The sequence below is a fragment of the Neltuma alba genome, unplaced genomic scaffold, assembly GCF_004799145.2.
Source record: "Neltuma alba isolate B1F8T4 unplaced genomic scaffold, ASM479914v2 tig00003893_pilon, whole genome shotgun sequence".
Taxonomy (NCBI): domain Eukaryota; kingdom Viridiplantae; phylum Streptophyta; class Magnoliopsida; order Fabales; family Fabaceae; genus Neltuma; species Neltuma alba.
Window position 1 is genome coordinate 259,081 of NW_021633470.1, and position 23,785 is coordinate 282,865.

At 37.7% G+C, this 23,785-nt stretch overlaps 4 protein-coding genes across 8 annotated transcripts; 3 read left to right on the forward strand and 1 right to left on the reverse strand.

Moving 5' to 3' along the window:
* Positions 1–628: 628 nt before the first annotated feature.
* LOC114742860 (calcium-binding allergen Ole e 8-like) lies at positions 629–3,674 on the forward strand. The gene has a single exon (XM_028931080.1). The coding sequence runs from the start codon at positions 629–631 to the stop codon at positions 1,244–1,246; it is 618 nt and encodes a 205-aa protein (XP_028786913.1). The 3' UTR covers positions 1,247–3,674.
* A 1,009-nt stretch (positions 3,675–4,683) lies between these two features.
* LOC114742859 (ras-related protein RABA6a) lies at positions 4,684–7,252 on the forward strand. The gene is made up of 2 exons (XM_028931079.1): positions 4,684–5,274; positions 6,599–7,252. The coding sequence occupies exons 1-2, from the start codon at positions 5,057–5,059 to the stop codon at positions 7,035–7,037; spliced, it is 657 nt and encodes a 218-aa protein (XP_028786912.1). The 5' UTR covers positions 4,684–5,056; the 3' UTR covers positions 7,038–7,252.
* Positions 7,253–9,034: 1,782 nt separating this feature from the next.
* On the forward strand, positions 9,035–11,698 carry LOC114742858 (pentatricopeptide repeat-containing protein At1g62930, chloroplastic-like). The gene is made up of 3 exons (XM_028931078.1): positions 9,035–10,986; positions 11,106–11,197; positions 11,391–11,698. The coding sequence occupies exon 1, from the start codon at positions 9,167–9,169 to the stop codon at positions 10,868–10,870; it is 1,704 nt and encodes a 567-aa protein (XP_028786911.1). The 5' UTR covers positions 9,035–9,166; the 3' UTR covers positions 10,871–10,986; positions 11,106–11,197; positions 11,391–11,698.
* A 2,883-nt stretch (positions 11,699–14,581) lies between these two features.
* On the reverse strand, positions 14,582–23,127 carry LOC114742863 (probable serine/threonine-protein kinase SIS8). 5 transcript variants are annotated; one of them, XM_028931084.1, is made up of 14 exons: positions 23,038–23,127; positions 22,041–22,785; positions 20,982–21,425; positions 20,572–20,675; positions 18,945–20,176; positions 18,768–18,808; positions 18,372–18,440; positions 17,273–17,373; positions 16,628–16,706; positions 16,432–16,530; positions 16,265–16,333; positions 15,736–15,785; positions 15,239–15,415; positions 14,582–15,045 (listed from the first exon to the last, which is right to left on the reverse strand). In XM_028931084.1, exons 2-14 carry the CDS (start codon positions 22,524–22,526, stop codon positions 14,898–14,900), a joined length of 3,099 nt encoding a protein of 1,032 aa, XP_028786917.1. In that variant the 5' UTR covers positions 22,527–22,785; positions 23,038–23,127; the 3' UTR covers positions 14,582–14,897. The 5 variants fall into 5 exon arrangements, with proteins under 5 accessions (XP_028786917.1, XP_028786919.1, XP_028786918.1 ...); XM_028931086.1 differs by lacking the exon at positions 23,038–23,127 and having other exon boundaries at positions 18,945–19,839; positions 19,933–20,176; positions 22,041–22,938; XM_028931085.1 differs by lacking the exon at positions 23,038–23,127 and having other exon boundaries at positions 18,963–20,176; positions 22,041–22,939.
* Between the last annotated feature and the right edge of the window lie 658 nt (positions 23,128–23,785).

The window sequence follows — 23,785 nt, forward strand, 5'->3', positions numbered from 1 at the left end:
TCATGAGTTACATAAAGATTCTTCTTGTAATTTTAAGTTATTAATATCCGTCTTTTCAATTAAAAACTGCTTACTTTTCTTCCTTTGATACGTACAGAATTACTCTTTGTTAGGAAACTGAAACTCAAAATACGTCAATAACTATTCACTAGTCATTTTTGAAGATTTCTCATGAATTGACAAGTGCAATCACCGATTTGAATATTTCCTCACCTACCAATATTTTGTCCCTTTTTTTTTTTGGCTCCCAGTTACTGTCCTGTGCCCAGCTACCTGCTCCCTTCTATGAAAAGAGGTTCAATGAAGTGCAGAATATTCTCCCCCCCCCCCCCCCAAAAAAAACAGGAAGTAAAGAATATACTTTGCTTCTTACTTTTTTGCCCTTTTGCCCATTTTAAATTTTCAACTCGGCAATTTTAGAATTCTCGATCAGAATTTTAAAGGAATTTTTTCAAAAAAATGTCTTTAAAATTTAAAATTCTAAATAATTTTATTTATTACACTTAATAGTTGATAATATTTAAAAAATAAATAATAATACATTTTTGTGGTTATTATTTGCAATTTTAAATGTAACATCGAGGAGGAATGGAGCTATAAAGTCGCAAAACGAGCGCCGCTGAGCCTCATGCTTCCTAGTTATCTCTCGGTTCACAATCAAACCGCCACAGTCCTTCCATTCTTCCATTTCTCAGAAAACGGAAGCAGAAACGTAGCAATGTCGACGAACTCAACCGCACCCGATACGGCCGACTCAGGCCCCAGCTCTAACCCCCTCTCTAAACCCTCAATGTATCTCCAAGATCCGGATGAACTGCAGAGAGTCTTTAAACGCTTCGACACCAACGGCGATGGCAAGATCTCAATCAACGAGTTGGACGACGTTCTCAGGACCCTCGGATCTGGTGTGCCGCCGGAGGAGCTCCAACGCGTCATGGATGACCTTGACATCGATCATGACGGATTCATTGACTTCAGAGAGTTCTCCCAGTTTTGTCGCTCCGGCACCGAGGACGGTGGTGCCTCCGAGCTTCGCGATGCCTTTAACCTCTACGATCATGATAAGAATGGTCTAATCTCCGCTTCCGAGCTCCACATGGTGTTGAATCGATTGGGATTAAGGTGCACCGTCGACGAATGTCGCGTCATGATCAAGTCGGTTGACTCCGATGGCGACGGCAACGTCAACTTCGGGGAGTTCAAAACGATGATGACCAACAAACCTAGGAATGGCTCCTTCCAGTAGAGGAGTCATTTGCGTTTTCAATTTACATTTCCTTCTAGTTTTAGGCACCACAGTTTATAACCATCACCCGATCCAAAATCTGCATCTCGGCTGCCGTGGTAGTATGTTCTCTCTTACCTGACTTCTTTTAATTTCTAGGTCTTTGTGATTACTTGGCTTTTAGTTTCGATTATGCGAATAGTTCTATGATCGAATGGCCGAATGCTGAGCGGAACCTTTGCATAGACCAAACGAAAACGTCAATCGGGTGCTTCTTACGTTTCGATTTGTTAATCGTGTCATTTCGGTGATAAATGATTTAGTATTTGCTTTGTGACTTGTGATCCCTATTTATCCTTCGAATTTTATTTTCTCAACAACGATTAAAGAACTTACAATTGTTCTTATTGTGGGATTTCCCAGCTTTTAAAGACTTTTTTGCCCTGTCCATTCTTGTTGCCTTTGAGCTGAGAGGGGCATGATTCAAAATTCAAATGAGGACTTTCTTATTTTAAGAATTTTGCATTCCTGGGAAAGAATTTGGCAGGTGAGCAGTTGAAGCGGTATGGAATGATTAAATGAGAGCCTTCTTTCTTAGAAATGTATGCATTTATTGTGGGAAACTATCTCACATGCGGGTCGTTGAAGAGGCGTGGAAAAGTCTTGGTCAACTTGCTTTCTGAAAAGGGGATGCCATGTACATGTGCCCAGCCACCGGCCTGTGCATTTGCAAATTCCAAGTTTGCGATAATTTAACTAGTTATATACTCGTTGTCTTTGGTATTTCAAGTTTCAGAATATCTTTTTCCTTTTAAAGAAAAAAGTTGTTTGATATGGCATGCGTTTTTTCTCTAAATTTTAAAGCAACATTTAAAATTAGTTTTCCTATTTTGATTTTGGAATAAAATAATATTATATTAAAGTATTGGTAGCAATTTTCATAAGAAAATGTATTGGTAGCAGCAAATGAGCGACATATTTGGTAAAGTATATAATTATTTTTACATATTTATTAAGAAAAAATATCTTAGAAAGGTGTTTACATATCTCAAATTCTTATTTGAGCCATTAAATTTGTAAAACTTCTAACAAGATGATATGACTCAAAAAATTTTTTTAAAAATTTTATAAAATGATATCAGCATGTTTTATTTTATTAATTAACATATTTTAATTCTAAATTAACAATTTTTTTTATCTCTATAGCATATTTGTGCAAGTCTTTGATGAATAAAATTTGATGATAAAACAACCTTAAAATTTAATAAGTTTAAGGAAAAATTGCAAAAAAAAATCGTTGAAATAGAAAAATTATAAATAGAAACCTGTTACAACATTAGTTTATGTTTTGATAACAATAATATGGATTTTGATAACAATTTTTGTGAACAGGCTCTTGTATGCAATTTTTTACTTTGAGCTGTCTTTTTTTTGTGATTTTTCCTAAATTTAATTAGGCAATCAATAGGTTTTAATTTTAAATTCAAAATTTTTTTGTTCCCATAAAACACTTGTAATACTATTCTAAGTAAAATTTGATCACAATAACCTTAAAAATTAACATGTTTCATTACATAGCCTTAAAAATTAACATGTTCCATTACATAGTTAAACACGATTCAATTTTAAATTAAGAAATTTTTGTCTCCATGACACTTGTAACGAATCTTTGAATAAAACTTTATCATAATATACAATCTTAAAACATAACATGTTTCATTTCGTAATTAACACATTTTAATTCTAAAGTAACAATTTTTTTGTCAAGATGAAACTATTAGGATTAAGGATTATTATAAAAGCTAATTTACTATTGTTTCTTTGATCGATTTTCAAACTTTGTAATGGTAGAAATGAAGTTTTTCTCTATCAGACTTCTTAAGCAATGCGAGAATGATAAAAAATCCTTATCTCTCTAGCTTTTTAACAAAAAAAAACATTAGAGTCATTTCATAAAATTTTAAAAAATTTTTTGAGTCATGTGATATGATTAGGGCTTTTACAAATTCAGTGACTCAAATAAGGAATTGGGTTATTTAATTATCTTTTAAAGAATTTTTCCCATTTATTACATTTCTTAATAATGAAACCGGAGCATAAGATTTGGATTGATTATAGGGACAAGTAACTGGGGTTCTATATCCTTACCCGCGGAGGATGCTCGGGGGGATTCGCAAAGACCTTGAATTTCGTTTACTCTAATTAAGGATCGGAATCATCGGACGCTAGGACATACGTCAAATATAAGTTGCCTACGGTGATTTTCAGGTGAAATTATAGAAATGATATGGAATGATGGGCCCCATTTTTTGTCCTCCATTTTTTATAATCACGTCTCATTCTTCGTTTCGCTTAAAGTTACTTTAAAAAAATTCATATGCGGCATGTATAGTTACGGGTTGTGATCATTAGGTGACAATAATAGCAATGTCGAGCAAAATTTTTGGTTTCTAGTGTAGAGTCAGATTAAGTAGACTCCGAAGTCCGAATTCAAATATGTGATGCCTTGCGATTGAAGTTTTGAGGATTAACAACAACAAGAATGCCAATGGTGATAAAGGATGAATCTGATACTCAATGCGTGAGAATAAGGATGCTCGTTGCATCCTTAATTACTTATTGCGTTTGGGCACTCGTTTGTGCATACCCAGCTCGAAATGCACTTCACTCGAGTGCGTGGGATCACTTTTTCCATGTCTGTAAAGAACTAGATTTTTTTCCCCCCTTTTAATCGTATTACTTGAAACAACCAGAACAGACGAAATATGATGATCCATTAAATGCTTCGTATGCTTTATTTTTTCAAGGCTCAATTCTGGTTTTCGTTCCGAATGTTTCAATGGTATCCATATTTTGTCAGAGTCCACGTCCCTTAAGCTTTCAACTTCAACCCAAACCGATGGCCGGACTTCGAACATCTTTAAGAAAAAGTTGAAGGCCGAAGCCGTTCGGCTGTCGGGCACATCTACAAAAAATAACGGAAGAAAACCTCCAGATATATGTAGCGTGAATGTCTGATTCGTTCACCAAAATATATCTGGTCTGGTTCAATCACCTTACTGGCTCTGAATTGGAATTTGCGTCACCGTTGTCTGAAATGAAATAAGAAGCCACCTGTTGTGGGCTCTTAACCTGGAACAGAACTCTGAAAAAAAAAAAACCAAAAAGGACAGGTTCAGCAATGGATGACCAGTAATCCCGCAAGAGATTTCAATCCAAACCCATGTCACTTTACTTACCACGACAACGGCATCCACCCACTATCATATGATCACATCTAAACACTTACTTACTGCCCAAGGGTTCTATAATTTGGAATCATTCCCTCCCACAAAATTTTTTTTCCATAACCACTTCCATCGGAGGCTCTGTCATGATCCAAACCACATGTGGTTGTAGCCACTCTTGGGCAAAGCGCATCAAGCCGTCAACGGCCAACAATAACTGGCCACGCAAGCACAAAACTGCCAACACCCAAAACAGAGATGACAGGTGGAACAATGTTATTGGACCTTATTTGAAACTCGGTGCAACCATGGCGGGTTCTTCCTATTATAATGGATGACATCCACAAGAATGGACGCCATCAAGGACCTGTCATCATGTCGTTATCTTTGGTTTCACATGTAAATTACTCGGTACCCTCCAAAACACACAGCCAAAACAAACATTGTGATGCCTTCTGCTCCCTATTACTAGCTACTTCCCGTGTTCATAACCAGTATATTCTTCAAGCTCAAGGTTTTTCATCTTCTTCATTAGCCCTGTCGTTATTGAATTGCCCTGACAGAGGAGAGGGGAGCTTCGAAGGGAAGAGAAAGATCTATATTTATGGCTGATGCATTTGACGAGTATTGTGATCTACTGTTCAAAGCTGTTCTGATCGGTGACTCTGGAGTTGGGAAGTCAAATCTGCTCTCCAGGTTTACAAAAGATGAATTCCGATTGGATTCCAAGCCCACCATTGGTGTGGAATTCGCCTACCGAAATATCAAGGTCGGAGATAAACTCATCAAAGCTCAGATATGGGACACTGCCGGCCAAGAAAGGTAACTCTTCTTTTTCATATGTACATACCTACGCACTCTTTCTTCATCAGTTGTTCCACTTTTCTTCTCCATGTTTGAATCTTATCGATGGTTTTGTTTTAATGGTGAAGCAATGCAGAACTTTCTAATTTCTTTTAAGCCTTTTGTTTTTTTTCAAGGAAAGAAAAAGCTTATGCAAATATTCAACATCTGGCAGCAATAAGAACTATGCCACTTTTTAGCTTCTTTAGTTGAAAGGGTAGGTTTTCCAGGATGGTATTGAAGATTTGAAGTGGGTGTCCATATTGTGTTTTCTTCATCTGAAAGGCAATGAATAGTTATCTATGACCAAAAAGTTAATCACTGAAAAACGCACCAGCGGGAAAAGGAAAAAAGAAACACGACTAGAGCTTTGAGACTGTAGAATCGTTCCGTGATGAACTCTCGGATCTGATCACGTAAAAGTTTAAGTGGGAAAAGTCCATTCAGGTGGGGCCCTGAAGACACCGAGATTAGGATTCTTAGATATTCTGGACATTTTGTTACTGGATGCAGGGACATTTTTATGAAAAGAACGGTGCATGCCATGGAACTATGTCAGAGATGTGTTCTAGCTCAGTATCCCAGCACTCGATTTCAATTTCACCGAAATTCTTTGTTTGTAGTGCATGCTTCATGTGACCTGTCTTCAAAGTTCAAACCAAAGATGCAATTATGGACAAGAATAACCAAATTATAATCATTTTGGATACTTTAAATAAAAGTAGAAAAGAATCTTGTCAATAGGGTCACTCATTTGTCATCACACTAGCTTCCCGCACTTCCTCCTTTTGCATCAATTTTTAAAAGTTCACATGCAATCTTGGTAGCGTAAATATAGGGCGAGGCGGGCCAGGGCATGATGACCAATTGCTCGAGAAAGTGCGTGGACAATAGAAGGAAATGTTCGAGTTGAATTTGCGTAAATCAAATGAAATATTATCAGCATTAATGAACTGTTCATTATTAATTATTAGAAACCTTTAACACAGTGGGAGAACTGGGGCTCTATAAACATAAAAGCAAATGGGTAGTTAGTCATAGAGAAAAATGCATGTGAAGTAGGTTGGTTTATCACGTTGTTCCCAGCCCCACAAACAAACAGCTTGTAATTAAAATCCAAACACCTAATTTCCTAATTTACAGAGCCACCCTCCTGTATCCTGCAAAGTGCAGACCACATGCCTAAGTCGGCGAGCATATGATGGTGTGAGACATGAACAGGGATTTATGTGGAGAAGAACAGTTACTTTATTACTAACTCTTGATGAACAAGTTTGAGTGGTAGTGGTTTTATGTGCGGCAGGTTTCGAGCCATAACAAGCTCATACTACAGGGGAGCATTGGGAGCACTGCTGGTGTATGACATAAGTAGGCGATCAAGCTATGAGAGTGTAAGAAAGTGGCTATGGGAGCTCAAAGAATTTGGGAACGAAGATATGGTAGTTATTCTGGTGGGAAACAAGTGCGATTTGGACCAGTCGAGAGAAGTTGAGAAGGAAGAGGGCAAAGGATTTGCGGAGACAGAAGGGCTGTGTTTCATGGAAACCTCTGCTCTGCAGAATGTGAATGTGGAGGATGCATTCTTACAAATGATCACAAAGATCCACGACGTCACCACCCACAAAAGTTTGGAAGTCAAGGCCAACGGCACAGCCACCAGTATTCCAAATGGGAAGCAGATCACTGTGATGGATGAAGTTACAGCAACCAAGCAATCTAGTTGCTGTTATAGTTCAGGTTGAGAGCTCTGCATTTGCAATATGTTTCGGGATTTTGCAAATGTCGTGGGGTCTTCTATACTTAATCATCTTACCCATTTCTCTTACCAATTTTCTTTACGCTGCCTTCTCTACAATTCATGATTACTTGTTCTCTTCTAAATGATGGACTCATGACCCAATCACAGAATCTAAATGCAGGATTTTCTATCATATATACATCTTGTTTTGCTACCAAATGAGCAGCGTTAGAGACTACACACCCATATCTAGACATTGTTTGTTCATTTTTTTTCCCTGAATATTTGCGATACGGCTCTTGAAGACTTGGATATTGAACTAATGAGTCGAGGTAGCTGAAAACTACTACTCCTCCGGTCCTAATTATAAGACCCAATTGACTTATTTGAGGAGATTAAAGAAGTAAGTTAAATTGGTTATTTATAATAAATAAGTGTTGTTATTCCTAAAATATCCTTGCTAATTAAGTGTATTAGCTAAAACTATCATTATTAGAAGGATTATCTTAGAAAAAAATACATAAATATAAGAGAGAAAATGGATTGGGTCTTATAATTAGGACCAAATAAAAAGTCAAATTGGGTCTTATAATAAGGACCGGAGGAGTAATTTCAATATCTGAAAATGCGTCATGGTAATGGCTAAAAAAGAAAAAAGAAAATGCGTCATGGTAAATTTATGCATTGTGTTATCTATACCCATTAGATAGACTTCAATCAGATGGTACCAAACCCTTTTTTTTTTTTTTTTAACCATGCATATGGATCTTCCTATTGGAAGTATTTTTATTTGAGATATTGTATGGTACTAAATATAAGTATTTATTTTAACAAGAATTCTAATGTTTCGTTAGGACTATTATTTTAAACATAGATTCGTGGTAAACTGGAATTAGCCCCATGCAAGAGCGCAAAACTGGAGGAACAGGCTTAGGCTTGTCTTGAGAAACCTCAATTAGGCCGCTTTCTGTGTGACATTGGGCTTTTTGCCCATGGAGAGCACGCATCTCATGAAAGTTGGGCCCAATATGGACTATGTATTGGGCTTTGTCTCCTCTTGCTACAATTTTCTGGTCTGCTTCCTGCCGTCGCTCTAAAATCTCCCCACGTTGTCCTCTTCTGCAAAGGGACTAGACATGCGCGAGTCGGGACTCGGGATGCCCTGAAGAAAGTCACTTTTCCCCATTCATAGCAATTAGCAAATTGGCAGATAATTACTACCTCCGATCTTTAATATAAGATTCTATTTGATTTTTTATTTGGTTCTAATTATAAGATTCCAATTCATTTTGTCTCTCATATTTATGCATTCTTTTCCAAGATAGTCCTTCTAATAATCATAGTTGTAGCCAATACACTTAATTAGCAAGGATATTTTAGGAATGACAACACTTATTTATTACAAATAACTAATTTAACTTACTTAATCTCCTCAAATAAGTCAACTGGGTCTTATAATTAGAACCGGATGTAGTATTTTTTTTTTAACGTTCTTGTTATTATTATTTTTTACATAAAAAATAAAATGTCACTAATTTAATAAAAAAGTGGTTTTAAAAGAAATTGAGCATCAAATTTTAAAAACCTATATTTAAATTGAATTTTAGAATGTCTATATTAATTTCTTTTTTTGACCTGAGTTTATATTAATTTCTTAAAAGTTGATTAAGTAAATATTATGATTTTCAAATAAAAATTTATTTGATTTTGTCAACTAGTTTTTCATATACTGGTAAAGAAAATAATTTTTCATATGATATTTATTTTTTAGCAAAAAATATAATACTTATTTTCATTAAATGAAATTATTTTAACCAAAATAAAATTATGGCGAATAATATTTTTGACAAAAGATTTAGGGAAGATAATTTCATTACATCAATTAAAAAGTAAAAATATGATTTTTAAGACTGAATAGTGAATTCAAGGCCCAAAAAAAAACTGAATAGTGATACTATATTTTTTTCTGCTGGAAAAAAATTGCGATCTTGCCGCGTCCAAGAAGATGTTCGCATTTGCTATTAGCACTGGGCGGCAGGAAGGGCTAGCAGGGAGTAGCGCCGCCGCCGGAGTGGGCTGCCTCCGAAAATAATCGATTCGCTACAAGACACAATATCTTTCAAGGTGACGGCGATGTGGAATACAAGGTATGCCGTTCCCAAATCTCCTCCTCTCCTTACTGCATCCACCTGCCTCGTTTACTTGACTTTTTCTCAAAATCCGAGATTCTACTCACATTCTCAACGGCAATCTGCGAAGAAAACTTCTGGCTTCGATAATGTCGCTGATGCTTTAGCTTCATTCAGTACCATGATCAACCTCCGTCCTCCTCCCCCCATTCTGGAATTCGACAAGATTTTAGGAGCGATTGTAAGGATGAAACATTATCCCACTGTCATTTCACTTGTTCGACTAGTAGAGTCAAGGAGAGTGATGCCTTCCATTGCCACTTTCAGTATCTTGATCAACTGTTTCTGCCATACGGACCAAATGGGTTTCGCTTTCTCCGTAATGGCAAAGATTCTCAAGAAGGGTTATCAACTCAATATGATCACTTTGAATACATTAATTAAAGGATTTTGTATTAACGGCAAGGTCTCGGAAGCACTAGACTTTCACGAGGATCTAACCGCTGGAGGATATCGGTCTGATGAATATACTTATGGCATCTTAATCAACGGATTATGTATAACTGGACGAACAGGAGCTGCCATCGAATTGCTTCAAAAGACAGAGAAACAAGCGTTTAAGCCTAATCTAGTTATGTACAGCACAATCATTGATCGCCTGTGCAAAGATGGACTTGTAAATGATGCTCAAAAGTTGGCTTCTGAAATGATTCTTAAGGGAATTTTCCTTGATATTGTTACCTACAATTCTTTGATTTATGGTTTTTGCAGTTTGGATCAGTGGAAAAATGTGAACCAATTGCTGAATGAAATGTTAATGAGAAACATCAATCCAGATGTCTATACTTTTAATATATTGCTTGATGTATTATGTAAACGAGGCAGGTTCGTAGAAGTTCAAGGTATGTTTGCTATGATGATGAAAAGAGGGGTGAAACCTGATGTATTTACTTACAGTGTTTTAATAGATGTGTGTTGTTCAAACAATAACATTGATGAGGCAAAAAAACTATTTGATGGGATGATCAACAGAGGCCTAGTTCCGGACGTTCAGAATTACAATGTCTTGATTAATGGATATTGCAATATCGACAAGATTAATGAAGCCATGAGTCTCTTGAAAGAGATGCGCCACAAAAATCTGGTTCCTAGTATTGTGACTTATAATTCTCTTATTAGGGGCTTATGCAAATTAGGGAGAATGTCAGATGTGCAGGAGCTTGTAGTTGAGATGCATGATAGTGGTCAGCCTGCTGACGTAGTCACTTGCAATATTCTGCTAGACACTTTATGCAAAACCCAACATATTGATAGGGCAATTGCACTTTTTCATCAACTAGTTGTCCACGGAATCTGGCCTGATTTGGATGAGGTACTTAATTATGATTGGCGGAAAGGTGGAAGATTGAGTTGGCCGGAAACAAAAATAGAAGGTGGAATACTGAAGAGTATAGAAGAAATTTTTCAGAATCTTTTGATTAAAGGCTGTTGTCCTAATGTCAAAACATATACTATTATGATTAGTGGACTTTGTAGGGATGGCTTGCTTGATGAAGCCGTGACCTTGCTTTCCAAAATGGAAGGCAGCGATTGCCTCCCTGATGTTGTTACTTTCGGTACAATTATAAGTGCCATGCTAAAGAACAATGAGACTGGTAAGGCAGAGGAACTTCATCAGAAACTAATCACTAGAGGGCTGATAAGATGATGAAAAGCATAGGTTTCTGTCAATCAGACTGAAGCTGTTTTCTTCTATGTGCAGTATTTACTCAATCTGAGCAACCCCCTCCCTTCACTTTTTAGCATGATCTCTCCCTCTCTGTGGTATGCATTTTTCCCTTCTGCTCTGCTTAGAAGTGTTGTCTTTGCCAATTTCCAAACATAATCTTTGATTTAATGATTATTCTTGAGTCCCTCATGTTTACTTTGGTAGTCATTTCCAGTTTTTATCAGAGGACTGATTGGTGTTCTGACTCTTGGGGTTGGAATTATCGTGATACAAGTTGTATATGTCTCCAGACTCACATCTTTCTAAGTAAGTTTTAAATCGTTAATTCCCTTTCCCTTTTATGTAGAATCATATTTTGTCTGACGATGGAATAAATTCATGAGAACAGCTACAAGTTCCAAGTGATGTTTTAATTTCTTTGCTTTTAGGAATGTTGACTTCCTGTTTGCTGGTACTACTCACTAGTAATTGTGACAACCTCCACACTCGTTTGTATCAGGTTACTGGATTTCTCATTGATGGACCTTTTAGAGTTTGATTCTCTAGCATCATGGGCCTTGTTGACGCGATTTAAAGTTTGAGCTAATCTAAACAGCACCCAATAGGGTCTTTGTTTAGTTGTATATTAAATAACTTACTGGCATTCCTAGAGATTAGTGCTGGAGAACGCTCTAAAACAGTCTCTGGCTACGTGAACAGGCAGGTAAGTGGAAGTGGAAGCTTTCAAGAGACTTTTGCCTATCAACATAACCCTCGGGGTAGCAGAAATTAAAGCCACCAAGGGAGGATACTGGCAAAGGTCATTGCTATTCACCTTGTCAGCAAATGGAGATTTCACTATGAGATCCTTATATGAGCTACTGATGAATGAGGAATAGCAGCAAGAAGATGCCATATGGGATGTAGTTGGGATTTGGAAAATGGCCTGGGACGCAGTGGGTGGTGAGTGTTCCTCTGGCTGGCAAATGTTGAGTGATGTCATCAGCATATGATCGAAAACAGAGCTTGCATGATTTGAGGTGAGGCAGATGAAGATGAATAGATGAGGAACACGTGTTGAGAGGATGTGAATGAGCAAAGAGAGTCTGGAGGCCTGTAGTCCTTGAGAGGAGTGGGGCTTCTGCCTAAAATCCTTGGGAAGAATGGGTTAAAGACAGCTTGAGAGCCAAGAATGTACGCTGTGGACAAAGAACGAAGGGGCTGATTATGTTTGGCGTCACTTGCAGGAAATTATAAAATGCCAGAAACAGGAGCGTCTTTGTTAATGTGAACTTTTTGTCATTTTCATGCATGGATGTGAATTTGTGCATCTGACTGTAATTTTTTTTTTGGGGGCATTATAATAGAAAGAATATGCACTGAACTGTTCGATTTTTATGCACCTACGGGATAATTGTCAAGCCCTCATATTTGTGAAATTGACAGTAATTTTCCTGCTAGTTTTCTGGTTTATCGTGAAGCAATGTAACCGACCGAGGCGGTGAGCAAGCGATGCTTGCGATTGCACGCGTTCATTCAAGTTTTTTGCTTTGTTTTTGGTTGCAGGTGTCGTACTTGAGGGAACAACGAGATCGAACCCACAAGTTGGCGCTCATTAGACCCAAGGGTGGCCGTTCATTCGAGTTTCAGTGGTAAGGTTGGAATAATGGCGCTGAAGGAGGGGCTTCAATTGTGATGGTGCTCTGAATGAAGGGTTCCGCCACAATGGCAGATGGAGAGGAGGCTGCTGTAATAACATTGGGCAATGCATTGCAGCATCCTCCACGAGGATGAACTGGATTTAGCGTGGCGTCTCACCTGATCGCATCGCATCTTCTAAGGATCAAGCTGTGGCAAATTTAAATTTGGGGTAGAGCTCCGGCTGTTACGGGTTGGCCAAGGCAGGTTTAAGAGCCCGTCGTAAAAGGACGAACTTCTAACGAGCTGGTATTTTGGGCTGGGCCCACCATTTTTTATTTTTTTAACAAAATCTATTTCAATTCCTAAATATTTAAAATAACTCGAGCTTGAGAAGTAGAATTACTTTCTTCTTATTTAGCTAACTCTACTATAAATAAAATTCATAATACAAAGTAAAAGATATTATATTATAATAATTTTAAAAAATGAGAATGAGATAAAAAACTAAAGGAGTAAACAAAATTATATCTGAAGGGAGGGGAAAATTTTAAAAATAAAATGGGTTGGCCCACCAACCCTATGACATAGCCTGCTGCCAGTTTGATTTTGAGAGTTATTAACTCTAAAGATCCGTTTTAAAATAAACTTGATTTTTATCAACTCAATCCATCACTTATTGGAGGGTTGGTGGCTTGAGCCCATAAGCTTAATCCATATTACTAGCTTTAATTTGGGATAGAATTTAGACACATGAAGGAAATATATATCCTGTTATTTTTAAGAGTTTGGATTTTTTTTCCTATATAGAAAAATAAATTATTTTAAACAACCAAATGAATCATTTTAATTTTTCAATTAAAAAATATATATCAGGCAAAATTTAATCAAATATAAAGACAATCTATTTATTCTCAAAGATGCGAATTATACATATCCATCAAAGAGTGAAAATTAAAATTTATCAAAATAAAGGCTTTTTTTTTTGGGGTGAAAAATTGGAGATAAATCTTTTATTGAAAATTTAGTAGACAAATGGGACTTAGAGACATGATCCAACTTAACTTTTATTATGTACAATTTATCTTCTATCGGGTGCAATAATTTTTGTGTGTGTGCAATGTTCAACTTAATTTCCCTTTATGCAAATAAAATTATTTTATGTACAAATTATCTTCCCTATATACAAACTAACTCTTGTATCCAAATAATATTTTATGTAAACTATCTTTTCTTTGTGCAACTTATTTTTTTTGTGTGGAACTAATTTTTTCCTGTGCAATCAATCATCCTAGAGAACACTTGCCAATTAAATTTGTAACGAGGAATTTATCTCCAATTTATCTTTTTTTAAACTAATAGGAGAATTATCATTGTCTCTATTTCTTACTTGCAGCACGTAGACAGAGAAAATTTTTATGAAGAGATAGCCTAGCACAGTTTCCCCCAGCCATAACAAAATGATCTGAGTGATCGTATTCGTAATTCTCATCACTTGGGTTCAATTTCCAACCCTTGTTACACAACAACATTTTGCAACTCAAGAAGCGGCTTATGTACCGTGCTTTGGGTGATAGGGGGAGACCAGTTGCAGGGCTGCCAAAATTGTCCTATCTCTTCTCCCTTCGTTTTTTGCCGTCACGTGCTGGCTGCCGTGTTGAGGAAGAAGTGATCTCCGTCTTGTCTAGTGTCCTCCTAGAGGTGATTTCTCCGGTTAGGCTGAGGTGTCGGGTGCGGCTGTGGCGTGGTGTCCTGATCTTGTCGCCCTCGGAGAACTGGCGCATGCTGTAATGACTTTTCTTTTTACCTTTGAGCTTTTACGATATGATCCAGTGGCTGCCCGCAATTCTGCATTGCGCGGGCCGGGGGGGGGGGGGGAATTCTATCTCACGAGCTGTTCATTTGACCATAAAATGGCTGTTTTCAGCGTAATTCACAGAGTGGGGATAGTAAAGAATGAAACAAGATTCGCGTACAATTCAATGCCGCCAGATTTACCCAATTCCCACGCTCACTAGCTCAAGCAGCGCGTAGTTTTCAGTGTCGATCCTATCCTTTTCCGCTCAAAACTTCTGGACGCCAAAATTGAGACATTGATGATTACACCAATTTCAAAAGAATTTAATACAAACAAATTGTACATACAATACAACCCTCATAAACAATGGCTTCACTGTGGATTGTTGAGAACAAAAAAGAAGGAAGAAAAAAAAAAGTGAGGAAAAACTGGAGTGAAAAGAATCACAACGTTGAATGAGAATGTACGAGAGGTCATGGGTTTCAACTTCAACCAATCACTTCTTTACTCTTTCAAATACTCCACAACTTGCCTTCCACTTTTTGCAGTAGATTGAACAAGGGTTTAGTTAGCTGTATAATTATTGGTCTTCTATCCAGTTGGCTCTTGTGCAGCTCCTGATGACTGAGCCTTTTCATGTCCTCCGATCGTTCTTTGCACTTGCGAACTAATTATTGGCTTCTGCAATGGCTTCAGAGCTGCCATTATTTCAGCAAAGCTCGGTCTCAACTTTGGATCTCTGCGGCCAAGAAGAAACCACATTCAGTCATGCACCCATGGAAAAAAAGAAAAAAAAAGAAAAAAGAAGCCATTAAATCGTTAGCGACTGGGAAGTCTCTCCAAAGTTCATTGACTGAACAATCTGCTATTAATAACCAGACATCTGCAGTTTAATATGGAGGGATTATATGAATAAACAGAACTACACTCACGTCTGCCAGCATTTTCTGATAATGTCCGCAATGGCAGGGTCCATATCATCTGGGATTTCAAGTCGGCGATGTTGGAAACCCACAGCACCAACAACTTGCATTGGATTCATTCCTCCCCAGGGTTGCCGCATCGTAGAGAGCTCCCATAATATGACCCCAAAACTGAAAACATCGCACCTGCATATGTGGAGCACGATCATGTCAAATACGGCCCTAAAACTTGTTACATGCTTAAGCCTCCGACTTGCAACTTAAATTTATATCCAATTTCGTCCCAAATTAGCGTGCCCTCACCGTAGAGGAAAATAAGACAACTCCAGCAGTTACATTATGACGGTACTTACTGTTAATGTGAATTAGTTCAACTTTCAATAATAGTATACTTACAATCTACTGATGAATATATGGCATATTTCAGCATAAATTTTGATTGGCAAGCAGCATGTGCTGTGCTTAGTATCATACACTCACAATGCACTCTAAACAAAAGAACTTACTTTTCGTTTGAAGGCTCATTTCTCAACATTTCTGGAGCCATCCACTCTGCCTGAAACATATTTGGCGTTATAAAACATTAAGTAACTTCTACATAAAATTACTGAGAGTTGCACGCCTTCTCTCAACAATCCAAGCTGACAAAATAATTATGGAATAAAAACAATGCGTAAAGGAGCAAGATCAACTTATAGAAAGACAACATCCATAGTCTAACCATTAATTTTTTGTCATTGATCTTAAGATAATACACAACGAATTCATGCCTTCAAGGCCGTTGGCCAGCATATCCCCTTTAAAGTTGGTCCAATTGCAGGTGTTTTGGTACTCTCTGTACCAATTCAGAAGGGATTAATTGCCACACCTTTTAAAAGAATGTAGCGGGTGACACTGTGCTTGTTTGTGTGTGGGAGAGATAGGTTCGAGGGAAAAACAATATGCATTATGCAACATGCGAGAAAGTAAACAAGTGAAAATTCGACAAAATACAATGGAACAGAGTCTAGGAAGGAAAGGTTTATATTAGCTTACTGTTCCTGCAGTTGATCTTGAGGAAAGGAATGTACTGTGCTTCACTCGTGATAAACCAAAGTCGCATACCTATTCAAGGACATAAAAGATTTCATACTACATTCATATCAACTCGGAGAATCCACCACATCATTAAGGAAATTTCAAAGCGAGTTTAGGCCTGGCACCTTCACAACCCAGTTTTTGTCAACAAGAAGATTTGGAGACTTCAAATCACGATGGACTATCACTGGAGAGCAGTTATGCAAATAGTTCATTCCTCGTGCCTGAATATTCAGAAGAGACAGGTTACATCTAATGAGAGTCATGGACTAAATCATACATATCTGAATGAAGCTTCACAGAAAGATAACAGAATCCTACAGCATCTAGGGCCATCCTCAGTCGTCTTCGCTCGTCTAATTGATTGTTAGGCCGGTGGATTAATCTATACAAACTTCCTCTGAAAAGATTATCTACATATCAGTATTTGAATGGTCAACAATGCCCACAGAAAGTTCATTTGAAAAACACTTGAAGCAGTTAAAAAAAGAATTTCAACCAACTATGAAATACGCCATATATATAATCTCGATAATTTCTGAATTTATCTACCAATTAGTTTATTAACTCAACATGCATCAACAAATTTTTGGGTTTAAATCTGCTTAAATAAATATTATTTGAGAGTAGAGACAAGAGTATATGATAATATTCTCAAATACATGCCTGTGCACTTACTTGCTACTTTCCCATTAACTTATGGGCCATTTAGTTGTAGCACATGCCACATCGTTTAGTAAACCAACTCAGCAAGATTTTTCAGTAGACATTAGAAATAATATAAAACTAATGATGAGCCTTGACTCAACAGCTTTTGGGATGAAATGGTGCTTAACAATAGAAAACTACATATAGCATTATTCTTGTCTTAAAGAGGAGAAAAGAAACTGTTCCACAACTTCCAAAACACTGAAAATCTGAAATCAACAATCTCTTAACCTCTAGAAATGAAGACCTCCAAATTACCTGGGAAGAAATTCTGTGACAATGGAAAGATTTGGAGGTTTAGTTATAGCTCCCATGAAGAGGACAACATTTGGATGCCTGAGCCTTTTCATTATTCGGACCTATTGCAATTTAGAATATAATTACATAAGCACTCCCATCATCTAGATACATTGATTTGACAATCACCCAAAGAAATCACATTTAAATTTCAGGGGAAGTGCGTGTCACTACAAATATAGGATGATGGAGCCAAAAATATTGATTACTTAAGTTAGAATCATTATGCAGAACTAATAGCAGAATCATATCCGAGAATATTTCGAATTGATCAATCTTGATCACATTTAAAAATATATCGGAAAAACTAAAAGGTCAAGTAGGACAAGGTCTCTGTCTCCATACCAGGCGCTTCCCAATTAATGAACGGGCAAAGAGAATAAACAAAGGTAGCTTTACGTTGGCGAGTGAACAAGCCCATATATAGCAATCGAAGCATGTTCTAAGCAACATAGACAAATATTCCTCTTGGAAGCAGGAGCCATATGCCATATTGATATAAATGTACTGGAAGCTATAAAATACTACCTTCTGTCCTTAATATAAAAGCTAATTGACTAATTTAAGCATATAAAAAAAATTAATTAAGTTAGTTATTTGTAATAACTAAATGTTATCTTTCTTAAAATATTCTTACTAATCAAGTATGTTAGCTAGAACTACTATTTTTGATGAAACATTTAACATGTGCAAATATTATAAAGACTACCTTGGGAAAAAATAGATAAATATAAGAGATAAAATAGATTAGGGTCTTATATTTATAATCAAATTGAATGTCAAACTAGCTTTTACATTAAGGACCAAATATTGTATTTGCAGAAAGAAAAAGAATAAAATGACTAAAATAAAACAACAGATCACTTTTATAAGGTTTCTGATTATGGAGCACACATATCACATCACCGGCAGCAACTGAGAAGACAAACATCATGGATAAATCTAAGATCCTACTTCTAAAATCTGAAGTATACATAACCATTAATCAACTGGAAGCACAATCTGAGTTAAAAACCCATGGAGTGCAGATTCACTGCAGCGAAGTCAAGGTGGCTTTTACCTCACTTATGAATTCCTCAAGAGATTCACCATAGATGTCTTGATCCAAAAATCTCTTTACAGCGACTTCCTAAGAACAAAGTGTAGCAACTAACAGTAAATACAAATTTTATAACACCTATATCATAAGTGAAAATTACCCATGAAAGCAAAAGATATGGATAATTATTTTGGTAAACATTCGATTAATTAACAAAAGTACATTTTTGTTTTTCTGCATTTATTGCATATTCAAGGGTGAAACTGCATAAGTGAGAAGTTGGGTCTTGAAATCCACAGTTGCGAAAATGAAAAAAGTAAATAAGAGGAAAAAAAGATGCAATACACACCCACACACCCCTATGAAAAGATTGCAAATAATACAAGATGTTAAGTCAAGAGCATTAAAAACACTCACAGTTCCATGCCATTCACCCCGGTACACCTCCCCATATGATCCTGAAGGCCAAGCATATGCTGTATTAGTGAAATTAAGTCTTCAAATCTAAAACCAGAAACATCTATTGCCACGCATTATAGCACCATCTAAAACAAGAATGTAATTGAGTCTTATAGAATATTGCACAATTCGTACCAAGCCCAATACGCTCACCCAGTGTGATATCCTCCCATGGAATTTCATACTCAGCAACATCATCTAGTGCGGAATCAGATTTTGTACTATCATTACTTATTGATCTGTCAGATATTCTCTCACCTTCTGAGTTTGCTCCTAAACCACTATGTTCTCCATGATCACTACCCTTCTGTTCATAAAAAGCACCATCTGAATCTCCATCACTCCGACTTCCCTTACCAACAGCCGCAGTGGTTGCTACTACAGCTGCAGCAGTAGCAGTAGCAGCTGCTGCCACAGGAAGCTCAATAGTTGAGTCAGTACTTGACCTTGCCACGGCAACTACCATTGATGAAGCAACAACAGCTGCAGCTGCTGCTGCAGCTGCAGCAACTGGTACATTTTTCCCATATCTTATAGGAGTTGCTTCTGCATGTGATTGTAGGCGCTGTCCAGCTGCTTCCTTAGGATCAAAAGGAAGGTTGATCCCTAAACCTTCTACAGGCTTAGAATGCTCCAGCTGACTGCTAGGAGTTGCTTTAAGATGAGCTCTGTAGGGAGGCAAAGGAGGCAAGAATTGAGCAAGACTTCGGTGGGAAGCAGCCTGAGCTTCCAGGTTCCCACACTCCCGTTCATATTCGTTTTCCTCAGTGTTGGAGTTAGTCTCAACAATTGGGGCACCTAACTGCTCATGATAAGTTTCAGAAAACAAGTTTGGAGGAGCAACAACACCACTTTCAAGTAAAACATCGTGAAGTTTTTGAGCTAACTGAGGATTCCCCTTTGCAGCATCTATCATATATTGTGAAACATCTTTCACTTTCATCCTACGTACTGCAGGGGAACTGATCCCTTCAGTCCAAGAAGGAGATCTTGCATGAGCGTAGGGATGATTTAGTCTACTCGGAGCTCCCTGCATTGTGAACTTTTCCACATTAGGGGGACATCTGAAATCATCATTCAATGGGCTCTTTGATTCGTCTTCACCTAAAATGGGATTGCTTACATAAGATTCTTTGCCCAAATAGGCAATCTGTTTTGATATGTTTCTTTTATCAAATGTACCAAAGTCTGAAGCTTCTTCAGATGAACTTCCAATCCCACTGCTTGATGACGCTACCCGAGAGGAATCAAGGTCCCTTGACAAAGGACTGCCCACAAAAAAGGATTCATCATACTCGTTATGCGATCCAGGTGCATCAGATGGAATAAGTGTTCCAGGATCTGCCATCAGGTCAACAATGTATTCCCTGAAATTTATACTAACCACATCTTATAGTTACCAAATAACGCTTTGCAACTTCTATTTTAAAAATCTATGAAAAGAATGTCAAAATATTCAGATACTATCACTTTTCAACAATTATTTCGAAAAACTACAAATTCTACAGAAAAAGAGGCTAATAGAAGACATAAAAGGGACTAGTAATAAAACATAGGTTCTGCTCTAGAGCAGCCGGAGACAAAAGCAGCGTTGAGTACTATTGCATGAGTACTCAATTGAATATCGTTGACAGAAAACAAGAGAAGAAATTTATATATGCTTAAAAGCTCATTTCTCAATAACAATGCAAAGAGAACGGCATAAAACAGATCTTGTCAACTTGACAACATCACACAAAAGACAAATTTATTTTACAGTTACCTTCCACCGTCAACCTTGACAAAGTTCATGGCCACATCATCAGAACCTGTGTAATGTAGTCCTTTGACCAAACAGCATGGGATGCCCACACTATCAGATAAAACCTATATTTAACGTAGAGAAATGTATATCAGAGGTCGGCGTTCGAAGATTATATATCAGAAATACTGAAAATATATATGTGTCTGTGTGTGTGTGTGTAAATGTTCATGAATATCTCTCGTATGCAGTAAAACCCAATTTAGAGAATACAATAAAAACCTCATAGGATGTAACAGTCACGATTGGCTCGTTCTCTAGGTATCATCTAGCGAAAATTTGTTTACATTACTAGAGGCCTCCGTCACTTTATGCATGGGATGGCTCTTGATTAAAATCCAACCCACCAAACAAAATGGATGAGCAAGTACCTTAAATAACAACGCACGATGCCGAGCCAATCCAATGGTCAAGGAGCCAAGTGGCAAAACCATGCTACCAAGAGTTGCTTTGAGACTGTAACTAAGACTCCTCCATGCTCTTGTCATGCTTTCAGGATGTGTAACCGGTCCACCCATGTAGTCAGCCACTAATATGGCAAGCCTCTGCACCAAATTGCTATTTATAACTCCTTCAGAATCTGGTCTTGACTTGACAACCAACTCCAGGGCTTTCTGCTCAAGTTTCAACAAATTTGAATCAGCAGCCCTATTGACCAGGACTGCTTCCCAAGTGACAATATCTGAGGTTGGTGTCCCTTGCAGATCTACCAGGGAAGGCATTCTTGCAGTGGTTGACTGAGACTCATTTAAGATCCCATAAAGATCATAGAAACCATCCAAGATCTTGTCATCAAAACCAAGAGCATTGTAATTCTGTGAAGCATGGATAAATCTACGATATGAGATAAGTTAGAAACGAATATATGCAAGACAAAATAGAGTCAAATAACAAAGAGACATATTCGACTAGTCCATTTTAATTCATGGCACTCGTGAAACAATCCAAACATTATGCAGCAATCTGATTTCAGCTGTATGTCGCCCAATGATAGCAATGTGAGAAGCTAATATAGAGAAATGAAGGCCACTTATTTAAAAAACCAAGAACTAGAAAGTAATACAGAATTGAGGGAAAGTAAACAAAATGCTGCAGATCCCGCACGGCAGAAGAGCAAGAAAAAGCCAACACAAAAAATGTATGTCCTCCGAACAAGTTATAGGCCTTTTTTCAGACAAATCTGAACAAGACATCTCATTAACAACCCTGATATTCTGAAAGAATAATGATATTGATTTGAAATGCATGCCTTAACCATAATTCCCTGCTTCACCGTATAAAACTACATCTATCCATCTAAAACTCATCTTCAATGAATGACATAATCATCAATCTTACTTCGTCCATTGTCTTTGCTTCAGACGGAATCGTCATACCAAGGAGAATACGACCTTAGCGTCAATGTGCTTAAAGTGAATAAGATAACTAACCCAATATCTGTATGCCACAACTTCAGCTGGTGTATTATCAGGGCCACAAGAACCCAAGCTGATCTGCTTAACAGCCTCAATCTGCACTGCCTCGGGATCCTCCTTTGCACTCATCTCTAAAGCCAATTGTATCTGATACTCTTCCTCTACTTCAGGATCCCTCGAACTGCTAGACCCAGAATCACGCATCGCTGAATCAGAAACAGTATCCAAACCGCCACTGCTAAGTAAATCAGATGTTTCCACTCTTTCTCCTCTCTTCAGATTCGAAGATGGAGGACTGGGACCCTGCCTGTTAGTAACCAAGTGCAACCAGCTCGAAATCCCCGGAAAGGGTTTATGCTCAGAGCTTTGAGGGGAGCGAGAGTTTGATGGCTTCTTAGGGAATGAACCATCATTGGAGTTGTGGCCTTTTGATGAATTAGATCCTGCTGCATCTTCTGATCGATTAGGCATGATATGAAGCTTCTTAAGAATGTTCTTCATATCTTTTCGATCAGCTGCAGAACCGAATGCTAAAGAAACTGAAAACTCTCCATTGTCTAGCGACAAGCATCAAATCCCACTCGCCATGTCTCAGAGAAGGTGAGGCGAAGAAATCATTCAAGGAGCCCCTTTTAGCATCAGCTCTTTATTCAAGCAATAACCAGCGAACGCAGTCCAATCAACGTGATCCAGATGCTTGGATTCTAAGTGAACAGTTTTCTTTTAACTGGATGACAAAAAACGACTGTCGGAGATAATCCTGAAACATCCGAACAACCAAATTGATGAGTCATGTAGTATATATCACCTTTATGGAGCAGAAAACAAAAATTCTTGAGGACACATATTGAGAGGGGGGAAAAGGATCTTTCTTTGGCTAAATAGAAGCAGAGCACAAAAAGAGACATGAAGGAGTTTGAACAGAAAATTAAAGTAAATAGAAGAGCAGGCAACCGGATGCTAAGACAGAATGGAGCAACAAGTGGGAGAGTAGGGCCACAGAGTGACCCACCAGGCTAAGGGAGAGAACGACTTCGAGGTCCCATAAAAGGCTGAACTTGGTGGAAAACACGGCCAAATAACTTTTACTTTCTTCTAGCTCCCTTGGCTGTGTGTTTTGCGAACTCCCAAATCGAGTTGCGGGAGAATGAGCATGAACATGAACGTGAGATTTGCGAAGTGCCCGGATTTTGGAATGGTGAATGAACAGGTTGAAAAAATCATTGCTTTCTACATCTTTGCTATTACAAGCAAAACCGATGTTTGTCCTTTGTGATAAATGCCGCTTTTCCAACTAAAAGACAAATGAGCTTAAAGTGGAAGAAGCAAAAACTCACTTTCACGCCTCGGTTTACAATTCCAACCACACTGACCCGACTCTGGCCTTACTCTGTCTCCTGATGCTGCACTCAACGCTTGCTGATAACGGTAGCCATTAATGCTTTTATTGTATAATTTATAAAGGGGGAAAATAGAACTTTTGGCAACCGGATTTTGAAAATGTTTTAACAGCGAAAGAAGTCAAGTTCTCCCCAACACGGTAAGTTAGTAACATTATCACGTTGTGCATGTGTTCTTGTTTTCTTGGAACTACCACGGGCAGGTTTCTTACTACTCGTTGAAAAACGGAGAAAAAGTGAGAAACTCAGCCAATAACTAGGACACAGATTTGCTGAATTCTTCTGACTCTGGACTTCGCATCTTTTTTTAATTATTAATTTAAATTTAAATTCATTTTCCCTACCAAAAGCTAAGATGAT

Excerpts from the sequence above, each read along its gene's own strand:
- LOC114742860 (XM_028931080.1), top strand. The coding sequence starts at position 629 with ATGCTTCCTAGTTATCTCTCGGTTCACAATCAAACCGCCACAGTCCTT.
- LOC114742863 (XM_028931084.1), bottom strand. The coding sequence starts at position 22,526 with ATGAAGAACATTCTTAAGAAGCTTCATATCATGCCTAATCGATCAGAA. Across the intron at positions 16,707-17,272 it reads GTCACAGAATTTCTTCCCAG|AGGAAGTTTGTATAGATTAA; the intron begins GTAATTTGGAGG and ends TAATCTTTTCAG. Across the intron at positions 16,531-16,627 it reads TGAGGATGGCCCTAGATGCT|GCACGAGGAATGAACTATTT; the intron begins GTAGGATTCTGT and ends CTGAATATTCAG.
- LOC114742858 (XM_028931078.1), top strand. The coding sequence starts at position 9,167 with ATGTGGAATACAAGGTATGCCGTTCCCAAATCTCCTCCTCTCCTTACT.
- LOC114742859 (XM_028931079.1), top strand. The coding sequence starts at position 5,057 with ATGGCTGATGCATTTGACGAGTATTGTGATCTACTGTTCAAAGCTGTT. Across the intron at positions 5,275-6,598 it reads GACACTGCCGGCCAAGAAAG|GTTTCGAGCCATAACAAGCT; the intron begins GTAACTCTTCTT and ends TATGTGCGGCAG.